This window comes from Copidosoma floridanum, unplaced genomic scaffold (assembly GCF_036245765.1).
Source record: "Copidosoma floridanum isolate Cflo_tuat_1 unplaced genomic scaffold, Cflo_Japanese_pri ptg000029l, whole genome shotgun sequence".
NCBI lineage: Eukaryota > Metazoa > Arthropoda > Insecta > Hymenoptera > Encyrtidae > Copidosoma > Copidosoma floridanum.
The window spans coordinates 2,387,925-2,399,949 of record NW_028321906.1 but is presented as its reverse complement, the minus strand read 5'-3'; the positions used below and the strand labels follow the sequence as shown (position 1 = coordinate 2,399,949).

Here is a 12,025-nt window from a genome sequence, read left to right as displayed (position 1 = left end):
ATGTTATAAAAAATGAAATGTTGAAAAAATTATATTACCCCTTGGAAACAATTACCTCAAAAATGTTGGAATAGATTTTTAACCTATTGATTGTACCGATATTTTCATGTCAATCAGTGCGGTGAAAAAATATTCGTCAAATCTTATCAGAAATCGATTTTTTCTATCTCTAATGCAGAAAAATAAGGAGATTTTGATTAATCATCATAAATTATGTTTTCCTACTTAAAGTGTTTACTGAACTCTCACTAGAAAAAATAGGGTTCGCACCTGGTGTGCATCCAAACATGGCAAAGACCTATAGTGCTTGCCCTGGTGATGTGTGAGAGTAGGTTCAGCAAAATTTATGTAATGTACTAAGTATTTTGGAATATGTTAGTAATTTTAAATTTTTAGATTTGTAATATTCAGAAACTCAAACACTACGGATCTGATAAATGACGTATATCGATATAGTCTGACGTTTAAGTCATTATTCATACAGTAATCACCATACGGTACACGTCAGTTATACTCATAGATAATCTCCAACGCTAATTATTAGTAGAAATTTTTCACAGAATTTACTTATCGGCGACAACACTGCCTATTAAGTGCTTACCAAAAAGTAACAGCTAATGGACTTGTAATCCCTTCCACAGTAGAAAGTAACGAATGGTATGTTTGAAACCATTTGTCCATGCGTTACAAATAAGTTCAGTGTTAGCTCACGATTCTAACTTGTACATTTAAAGTGTCAGTAAGAATCTATTATCGTGATCGTGAACATATCACCTATAGAAAATCTTTAAATCGTCAAAGACAGTTGAAGCCCTGTGTCTCTTTCAAATTGGAATAATTTTATTAAAATTAGAATATAAAGTTATCGTCCTAGACAAAATGGAGATTCAGAATTCAAAACAGCTAGATGATGTTGCTGAGGAGCCCAAGCCTCAAGATACGGAAATGAAAAGTAAATATAATATTCACATAATTATTTTGCATTAAAAAAAGTTTTTAAGGGTGTACAAAACGTGTGTTTTAATATTTCCAGACCAATATAAAAAAAAAAGAAGCAGGACGGCATTTACATCGATGCAGATAACTACTCTCGAACAGGTATTCGAGACGACCAAGTATTTGAGCCGGTTCCATCGATTTCACTTGGCACAAAAGTTAAAACTCACGGAACCTCAAGTGAAAATATGGTTTCAAAATCGCAGAATGAAGTTCAAGAAAGACAACGAAAATTGCCCTGATACCCAAAACATTTCTAAAAAAAGTACATCGCTGCCATCCACAGCAGCACTCGGCCAGTTGGGCGCTATCGGTGTTAAAAAATTGCTCCAAAATGAGCAGCCATCGCACATACCGCAAGAGCCATTGCCTCCGTATCAGCAAACGTTTACTCCCCATCAACACGTACAACAATCACTAATTCCCCGACGGCCATTGCATTTTCGTGAAATGCAGCAGACACCATCGCTGCATCCATACATCCCGGCAACTCAACAGCTTGGAATTTTAAAACGAATGCCGCATCCTATAAGCTCTGGAGCCTTGGTGCCTTTGGCTCGAACCAGTGATGTCTACTACAATCCATCTGCTTGTTATAACGATGCCAGGTAATACAAGATTTCATTATTTATTATATTGTTAAAATTTCTACGAAGTAAATCGATGAAAATATAAATAAAAGTAATGGTCAGCTTGAAAATTTTTTTCTGTATTCAGTTTATTACAGTACTATATGATAAGTATTAATTTTACAGAGATATCTACAAAATTTACTTTCAATACTGTCCTAAATACTACGTAGTAAAGGTTTTAGCTAGTTTAAACATTGAATACAAGTTAGAATTCTTACGCATTTTAAGAAAAAAATTATTCACCGGATTAAGTCCAGCCTTAATGCACAGCCATTAGACGTTTAATGCACAGCAATTAGACGATTACATGACAAGAGTTGGCAATGAAAATTTGATTTAACTTCAAAATGCACAGACAAGCATCTTACCATTTTGATGATAAATTTTTGCAAGTGCCAAAAATATAACAGCTAGTCATTATTTATTTTTTAATTACAACTTTTAAACACGAGCATTAAAAAAAATTTCGTTAAATTGTTTGATTAATTGTAGATTGAAAGTGAATGAGCTTGAATCAGAGAAACTAAGGCATATGCAACAGCTCCAGCAAGAAGTGTATTCACCTGCCCAGCTAATGCAAGAGCCCCAGCAGCTTCAGCAGCTGCCGATAAAACTAGATCATCTACAAGTACAGCAGCTACAACAATTACAATGGTATAACCGACATGTGTTGCCAAAAATTTTCGGTAGTTTCATTTACAGAACGTAACGCGATTCTTTGCAACGTTTAAAGTGACTACTTTTTTTAAGTAATTTTTTTTTATCCTGGGATACAGAGTAAAAAGTAATTTTGATCTTGCCAATATTCTCCTTAAAATCCCACAGACGGCCTTCAAATTCATTAATAATAAGTATTTTCTTAAGAATAAGATATTTTTTTCTAGGCCAGAGTGTATAACAGATTTGGCAATGAAAAAATTAATTAATTAAATTAATTTTTTATTATTGACAAAGTTACAGTACAACCCAAATTTGTCCGGAATGTATATTTGTAAACAGTGGAGATGTTTTATAGTGCTAAAGGGCCTGCCCTATACATGTACTACAATCTTGAGTGCTACATTATTGTGGCTTCACCTCCTGCGTGTTCCGCGTGCCAGCGATCAAAAGCGGCTAAATGCATACAAAACACTTCCTCTTGCGTTTGAGGCATGACCTATCCACGAGGCGTCAGAGCAAAGGTGTTACTTAAAAAAAACAAGATTAAAACAGTATCCAATTTTGTATGATTATGTTATTATTTACCACTGAGTTTAAACATACATGTATGCTTACTCGAAATTTAAAATAATAAACTTGCATGCAGTACAACATGCTTTTTCAGCCCTTTAATAGCGTTTTTCGTTATTAACTGTATAATCACACTACAAATAATACAAACAAGTGCATTTTTAGAAAATCTATAATTTTTGTATCAAATATTTTGTCTAAAAATGTAGTGTACAAAAATTAAATGATGCAAATAATCGATTTTTTGTCATTTTGAAACGATATTTGTTAATTTAATCGTTAAGAAGGCACTTTGAAAAAAACTTAGATCATAAAAAAGTTTTATTTTAATGATTTTTATTGCAATTGTTATGTGCGATTGCACAATCTAGAAAAAAAAACGTGTAAAACAAAACAGTTGTATTTTAATGATATATAAATCTGGGTACAAACGTGAACGTATAAAATGTACATAAATAAAGTTATCACAAAAAACTGGTTTTTTGTCTAAGAGCGCTGCACCAAAAATACGGTCGAAATTCAAACCATCAGCTTAGACATCCAACTCGAAGTAACGAACAAAATTTTAGCTCATTTGGATTATAATTACTAGAGTTAGTCGATGAACTTGATAACGTTATAATATATTCTTCTACACATACGTCATGTGACTAACTCAGATCACCCTCATTTTACGTTCAAAATTTATTTTACACTCAAAACAGAAGATATAAAAGTGTCTGCATTGTTTCTTGAATTTTTGTTCATACAGTATATAGCTTATAAATTAACCATATGTTTTTTTAATAAATAATTTAATATAAAAAATTTAAAAATATTAAGTCTCTTTGGATACAACAGACAACCTTTTGGCACGGTCGTTCTAATAATTCAGTGCCTTAAGAAAAAACTACTACCAACATTCTTGCTTTAAAGTAATTACGAATCTTACTTAAATTATTTGGCATAAGGTAAAAAAAGGAGTGAATAATGTGGCAATAGTTACTAATAATAGAAAAATAAAAAGATAACGTATATTTTTTGTTTTAATACTAAAAGATTTGTAAGGGATAAAAATTCACATATTGAAATGATCTAACATAATTTTGCTTTTTAAAATTAGTCATATGTGTGTGTACGTGTGCAAGTATGTAATAAGTAACATCTCAGAGTTATCTTTCCGATTCTCATAAACCGTAGCTTAATTTTTTAATTTTAAATACCTGCCGTTGCTGAGTAATAAGATTTAGGTTTCATTCATTATTTTTTTTTATTCTCCAATTTTATCGATTCGGAAAGATCAACTTTTCTAAGAAAGTTACTTAGTCAGTCTTTCATTGTTATTATAAGATGTTTTATGTTAGAAAATCTAAAAAACATACTTTAATATAATTGAAAAAAATAAGATATGGTAATTTGTGAGGGGCATAACTAGGCATTTGTACACAACCAATCGTATTTTGTAACTACATTCATTAAAATGATTGTTTTCATTCTCCTTAGATACCTACTACGGCTAAAAAATAAAATTTTGATTAAATAGTCATTTTCTATTATTTTTATTTCCATTTTATTGATTTGTTAATAGTATATTGCGTATACGAGTTGGCAAAGGCTTCGAATGTCGAACCGGGAGGTTTACGGTACGAGCCAAAGATGAGGGCCATAACGAGATTTGTAAAGAAGCCTTTTCGAACGAGTTTCGTATACTATTTTTCCTCCTGAGAACCCAAAATCTAGCGGCGAAGGTGCTATTTTGAGGTTAGAAGTCAGAAAAACACTTTTTTTTAAAGATATTGTAAGTTAAAAACTTATTAGGATCACAAAACTTTCTTCAAAAAAGGATTTATTTATAGAAAATTCTAGAAAATTTGGTATGATGGTAGATAATTTTATTTATTTATTGTTAAAGAATTATTATAATCTTACTAATATATAAAGCAAAGTCGCTAAAACCGTTGTAATCGCTAACCGCGAAAACTACTGAACCGATTTTGCTGAAATTTTGCACACTGATTCATGATACTTCCTAGATGGTTTTAGTATAGTTTTTATCTTAAAAAATTTAATAACAATAGCAATAAATGAGCTCAAAGTTTTGCAAAAATACGCCAGCTTTTCACTTTAGTTCAGTAAAATCCGCTAGGTGGCGTCGACATAAAATCGAAGCTACCTGCAACATAATTAAATAAGTGTGGTTATAATACGCCGGAGCGTATCGTCAGATCTGTAGTCGAGCTTCGGCAGCTCATCAAGCTGTGTAGAGAATGCTGGTGATAGTCCTGCAGCTGGGTATCCCGGTTACGGACGACACTCTTCTCTAAGGGGGAAGGGACCCAAGTGTCCCTTCACCCTGAATCTCGACGAGTGCGATCAAGAAAAATAAATTAATTCCAACCGATGCCGTCTCTGCCATCCCACCTGGTGTAGTTAAAGAATTTGTGTCTCTTCAAATGTAAGCAAGGAAAAACAGCTCTAATGGGCACGGGAAGCCACAACGGCTACCTTCTTGGTAGTCGCGTCCCCAACGCGCTTACCCACATGTTCCCGTCTAAAGATGAGCAATTGAGCAGTTGGTTGTCCGGGGAACGACCCGAAGACGAGATATTCTTTGGTCAGCGGCGTACCTCCCTCCATCACAGTCTCCGTACATCGAGACTCCCAGGGTAAGAATCAAGCAACCCGTAGCCAGCTCTTCATCATCAGGAATAATAATAAAGAATAGCCTGGAAGTTTCACCACTGGCGCTTTTTAGGGCCATTATAAGTATTTACGTTCCCTACTTAACCATCAATTTCATCGGTTCTTTTTAGGGGCCACCTTAGTGTAAACTACCTTGCCAAGAAATACATTTTTATTACCATTTCCGGAAGCGATTCGTCAACTAAAAGACTATATTAACTAAAGACGGGCACTATTAAACCAAGTCAGCTATTCACTGGCAGACGTCACCTGCGGAGTTGTTCTTCGCAAGGCTGGAAAACCCGGTGACCGTCGACCCTATACTACCCTCTCGACTCTAAGCATTCAACCAGGAATCACTGATCCTCTCCAAGGTCTGCGCTGGGCAAACCTATAACAGCTATAAAGGAAAAAAAAACTTGAGCCAACGGGACAGCCTCCACTGGACAAGTATCACTAACCAATCTCCCCATCTAAGATCACCAAAACAACTAAATCTGCAAAATAAAAAAGGTGCTTTAGACACCAACGTCTTTGACGTTATACCGGGAGACGTTGGGAAAGAGCACTACAACTAGCCCCAAAGCTTCGGACTTTGTAATTTTTCTCCCAATCAGTCTGGGTCTTCAACAGTAAGCCAGAGAAGATCATCCTGAGGTATCCAGGCAGTCACAATTGCTGTTAACTGCAGTCAAAAAAGAGTTAACTTAAGAAGCTCACCAGTCTTTTTTAGGGCCATCGGACGTCGAACTACCTTGCCAACAAATGTATTAAAATTAACAAAGTTGACTGAAAATAGCCTTTAGGGGTCATAAAAGTCGTAAGCATACCAATAGTCGCAAAAGGGTATATTGGAAAAAAAACCTCAAATGTATCTAATGAATACAATTTGAGGCGTCAAGAAACTGACGCAGAAAATTTATCGAGATTGAAACAGCAGCGTCAAAATCGTCAACTTAAGAGTCCATTACGCGAGAGATCAGCTTTTCATTGTACCCTCACAGCAATCTCTGAAATCTTTAAAGATCCTACTTCAGATTTTTTAATGAGTAGAAAATGTATTTGTGTTTTTGTGGCAATAAAAATGTTGGGTTTAAGGTCCAGGACTTTGTTGCTCTGGTAATAAAATTGTGAGATATGAGAAAAAACAATTTTTTTTTAATATAAATTTTTTGGGGGTTTTAAATCTTAACAGCTTTAAAAAATAGCCCTTTTCGTGAATTACACAGAAGAAACCAAATCAACAACTTCTTATAGCCATCGATTATTTTATGGCATAAAGAACGCACAGTACTTTTCAGAATAATTATTTTTTTGAATTTTTACACCTTATTATTTGACCAAATAAACTATATGGATTCCGAAAAAATATGTTTTTAATAAGAAGATTTTTGTTCTGAGATGTATCGGGAATATGTGTAAAATTTTTTAACTAAAAATGTTTTACATTACGTGTCAACACACTACGGTGTTTTATTTAGTAAGTCTCGGGCGAAGCCGAGACGGGGGGCTGCTAGTTCAATATATAACAACATTATTAATAGGTTGAGTACACAAAAAATACATGAGTATGTTGCCAATAAATTGTCAAAAGTTTTTATTTTTTCAAAAAGAATAGTAACATTTTCACATCGTAATGGCAACACAATTATTTACAGATGATATTCAAGCAAATCATGTCACAGGTTTAACTTTTTGTATTAAAAAATTATTTTGTCACCCAGAGTTACTTGAGGCTTTTTTTTTTAAGTGAAAAATCAATGCTGATTGCTCAAATGTTACTTGAGCTCATTGTTCCGGACAAAAGTTATTTCACACTGAGTACAGTGGTGTATATGCGGTACCCCCATGTGCTTGCGAAGATGACTTTTATTAACAAAGGTTTTTGTACATTCAAAGCATTCATAGGGTTTTATACCCATGTGGGTTTGCTCATGTCTTGCAAGATGACTCTTTCGGATAAAACTCTGCAAACACCATTTGCAAGTTTGAAGCTTCACACCAGTATGGGTACGCTCGTGCACTGTAAGACTGCATTTGTGACCGTAAGTTTTGGTACAAGTTTTACAACTGTAAAGGTTATTAATTGTGTGAGTTATTTTATGCACTGTCAGATGACCTTTTTGACTAAATCTTTCCAAACATAATTTACAACTGTAGGGCTTCTGCCCCGTATGAATCCGCATGTGATCTACAAGATAGTTTTTTCGCGTAAAACCTTTCGAACACTCGTTGCACCTGTAAAGGTCATTACCAATATGAATTTTTTCATGCTCTGTGAGATATAATTTTCGAATATAACTTTTAGGACACATATTACAACCATAGGGCTTACTATTAGTATGAGTATAGTGGTGTTCCATAAAATATTTTTTTTTATTAAACTCTTTGAAACACACTTTGCAGGTAAAGGGTCTTTTAACTTCGTGGATTCGTTCATGATCTAAAAGGTGTACTTTTAGAATAAAATTTTTCAAACATACTCTACAACTATAGGATTTATCATTCGAATGGACAGGTTGGTGCACTTTGAGTTGAAAGTTTGTTCTGTAAGATTGATCGCATATATTGCACAAACAAAACCTGTTACATTCGGTCATAATTGTTAACGATACCCGTAGAAGATTACTGTAGCTGCAGTCTGATTGATTCAGAATATCTCTATTGTGGCTATTACTGATTATAATTTGGTATTCTAACCTACTATTGCAGTACGGCGACAAAAGCAGTGCAATAAATACGTTGTTTTATCACTTAACATGCGTATTCACTAAGTTGGATTATCTCATTGAAGGCTTAAAGATTTTTTCATCTACCCAAGCAAAAATGTTATACCTGCAATTAGAAACATAATTCTATAATTCATAATGAATATTCCTGTTGTGGTGTTTGTGATTTTTGTGGTTAGTATGATGGTATATGATGTATTAAAGAATCATGCTAAACAAGGTCAGTGAAAACTCAAAAACATATTTTTTTAATATTTCAGATACTTTTGAGGTCTGAAATAGTATAATTTTACTTTCTGGTGAAGTAATATAGGATATTCTTTTGAGAAAAGTGAATATTGAAATTTTTAAATCATTCTTTTGTAAAAAATGCAATGAACTTTGTAACTCAAAAAGCTAAACAGAAAATACCTTCTGTACATAAAGATACACATGCTAATTTTGTTATTTATACCTGATTCATGAAATTATTTTCTTAAAACAAAGGTATGTGAAAAACTTATTTTCCCATAAGTTTTCTAAGCATTTTCATTTACTTTATTCGTTTAAATACAAATATTTGTGTAGAAATAGTAAAAGCAGGGCCCAAGGAGCTCTTTGTACTCGACCTTGGATGTATACCAGGTGAAAATCCCATATTTGCCACTAATGGCACTGTAAACGTTTGAAGGTCAGAAAAAAACTGGGTAGAAAAAAATAGTTTCTATTTAAACTGAACCTATTAAAGGTAAGAGTAGCTCTTACTTACAGAATTGAATAAATTTTTAACTTTTCGGAACTCACAACTAGATGTAACAATGTAAAACGAATAATTTTGTTAAAAATATGTTTAAAGGCGAAGAACTTACACTATTTTTAGAAATTCACTCTTTTCAAAGAAAACTCTATCATTTTTTTTAGTAGCTTATTTTATCTATTTTCAGTAGCTTAGAAAAGTTGGACAAGGTTGTAAGGAGGTTTTATCACATTTCAACTGAGCCTACGTGCTATTCTATCTTGTATACTACAATATATTTTATTTCTTTCCCTCTCTAGAGAAATATGGCCGGTAGTATTTGTTACTGCACGCACTAAATGTAACTGCAGACAAAAATAATATTTTAGCTATTGTATCAACTTTTTCATTGCTAACTCCTATTAAGTCACCCGATTTTTAAAGATGATAATCTCAGCTGTACGGTACGTATTTTTTTTGCTTGTACATTCCATTTTAGCAGTTTAATTGATCATGAAAATTTTGCTTCAAGCCTTCCGTCATAATAGGCTGTGTTAAGTGAGCTCGAAAAGTGCTAATTTAAAATTGAATTATCTCGGGATTTTGATGACAAACTCACAAAGATGAGGATACCATTGGATTTAGCGTAATCTGAACTTTGAAAATATATCATTCAAAGTTTTTTTACATTCCATGATGGAGCCTCCTTAATCGAAGAACTTTCAAATATGTTTTACAAAAAGTGTAAGGCCAGAAGATAGGATGCCATTTATTCGTAAGTTCCAAAAAACAGAGTATTTGTGGCGATATGTAGTTTAGAAATATGCATTTTTCAGTAGATACTCGAATCCATTTACTCCAAAAGAAGAATAAACAAGTAAAAATCGGGTTTCAGGTGATGAAATCTCCTCCTTTTATAATTTTTTAATGGTATTCGTGGACAATCAAACTACCGTTGAATAGTAACTATGACAGCAAAAAATGGTACGTTACACACCTATAAGATGGGCAAGTAAAGAATTTTCCATTGTTAGCAAGCAATGAGAATTTAACTTTTTGATCTAGGTGAACAATTAACTATATTTTTGGCTGTTAAAAAATTAAAGAAAACAGTAGAGTGCTGATATTCGACAAGATTTAAAATATAGAATCAGTCTAACAACTTGATGTGGTTCTCAAAAAAACGTTTCTGATACGATATTTACGTAAGAGTAAGGCATTCAGTACATCGGCCAGAGTTTCTACTTTACCGATTTCCTTATTATGATGAATTATTTATTGTTAATAACGAATTATCTAGCTGTTTATACCCAAAATTACGAGAAAACGAGAAGAGCCTTCAAGCTGGTACTTTGAGGAATTAATCTAGCCCAAATACAAAGCAATCAATTGCTAATTGAGAGAGAAAAGTTACGCATTTCTTGATCATGAAAATGTTTCAGTGTGCATAACCTGAAATGTATAACATTTTTCAAAAAGTAATGCATTGAACTACCTGAAATTATTATAGGGCCTCTAAAATAAAGAGTTTATGTATTACTTTACTTATCTAAGGTTTGAAGTATTTATCATGGTATTTAAAATTAAAAAAGTGTAGATAAAATTATTAGTTTGAAGGAAGGATCCAACTAATGCATAGCAAAAAAATTTTTTTTCCGCCCTCGGGTGGTTTTGGGAGGCTGGTACTTCCTCGGGCGAAAAAGCAGTTTTCCGGAACTCGTTCGAAAAGTCTCCTTTACAAACCTCGTTACGTCCCTCGCCTTCGGCTTGGGCCGCAAACCTCTCGGTTCGCAAACAGAGACTTTTCAAACTCGTAGGAGAACTACTATTTTTTACTCTTGATATGACAGTAAATGCTGGAAAATTATTTTGTTCGATTATATATATAACAATTGAATAACGAAATAGACAAATATTCGTAAACGTAAATCAAATCAATGACAAAATAATTAAAGCACGCGAAGCATGTCCAAAAATGCACATTTTAAGTAAGTTCATATTTTTAACTGTAACTATATTTTAAAAAACCATGAGAGGACCGGCGTATATCTTTTTTAGAAAAAGCGGATGTGCGTAAGAATAATTCGAGAGAATTAGACATTTTATTCTTCAGAAAATGCATTTGGATGTATGTCTAGAAACAAACAATAATGTTTTTCTTTTATACAAATTTAAATTGGTATATGTTATCAAATCTGAAACAGTGGCCAGAAAGCACAAACTGTCGAGCTACTTTGTACTCACGCTAAAAAAAAAGAATGTTTCAGATTGCTTGTAATTTTCAGTATCACGTGGTCTAAAAAATTTCTTATCTTACCAGCATAGATATGTAATTTACAACAAAATGTCAAATTTGAATCAAACAATATTTTCAAAACTATTAAAACAAAAGCTTACCTTGTACTTCTAGGTTACTAACTGCAATATTGAATAGTTATAATGTAAACTCAATCCTTATGACTTTTCCATACAATTTATTTGCTTATAGTTTCATGAAACTACAATCATTGCCTTGCTCTCATTATTTGAAAACGTATTTTTCGATGCTTTCTTCATACTACGAATGTCTAATAAACATATACATACAAGTTTATTAAAAAATATAATGGAATACTAAACGCTGCGTACCAAAAAAAGGTTTTTTTAGGGTAGTAAGAAATTATAAGCCATGCCATTGAATAGTTGTAAGGACGGTGAAAAGCAAATGTTTCTACACTGAATATAACTTGACAGAGTGGTTAACATTGTCAAGGCGGAAGGTACCGTTATTAATTTATTAATGTAGTAATGGATATTTTTAGTTTCGTAGAAACTCTTCTGACTCTAGCCTACCACAAGTGAAATACTATTTTCTGATAAATATGCATAATGACTTTTTGAGAAATTTTTGTAATTATCTATTAACAGAGCTTATCGCTTCTTGCTTTACTTACATATTCATCGCATCATTGTCTTTAGAAAGACAAAAGATAAATAATTTCTTATTCAAAAGTAACACTTTAACATTTATTACCAAAACTTGTGCTCTCGATTGATTGTATCATTAATTGTTTACGTATAAT

At 32.9% G+C, this 12,025-nt stretch overlaps 2 protein-coding genes across 2 annotated transcripts in view; one reads left to right on the top strand and one right to left on the bottom strand.

Annotated features, from left to right (window-relative positions):
* The window catches only part of LOC106644186 (protein trachealess), a 363,163-nt gene that overhangs the window by 193,251 nt on the left and 157,887 nt on the right, over positions 1-12,025 (bottom strand). The window lies entirely within an intron of this gene.
* Positions 767-2,453, top strand: LOC149373669 (uncharacterized). The gene is made up of 3 exons (XM_089596002.1): positions 767-952; positions 1,034-1,604; positions 2,121-2,453. Exons 1-3 carry the CDS (start codon positions 880-882, stop codon positions 2,335-2,337), a joined length of 861 nt encoding a protein of 286 aa, XP_089452128.1. The 5' UTR covers positions 767-879; the 3' UTR covers positions 2,338-2,453.

What these genes read in the sequence shown, in the direction of transcription:
- LOC149373669 (XM_089596002.1), top strand. Translation starts at nt 880, where the DNA reads ATGGAGATTCAGAATTCAAAACAGCTAGATGATGTTGCTGAGGAGCCC. An exon ending in TCAAGATACGGAAATGAAAA is followed by an intron (nt 953 to 1,033) that starts GTAAATATAATA and finishes TAATATTTCCAG; the next exon opens with ACCAATATAAAAAAAAAAGA. An exon ending in GCTTGTTATAACGATGCCAG is followed by an intron (nt 1,605 to 2,120) that starts GTAATACAAGAT and finishes GATTAATTGTAG; the next exon opens with ATTGAAAGTGAATGAGCTTG.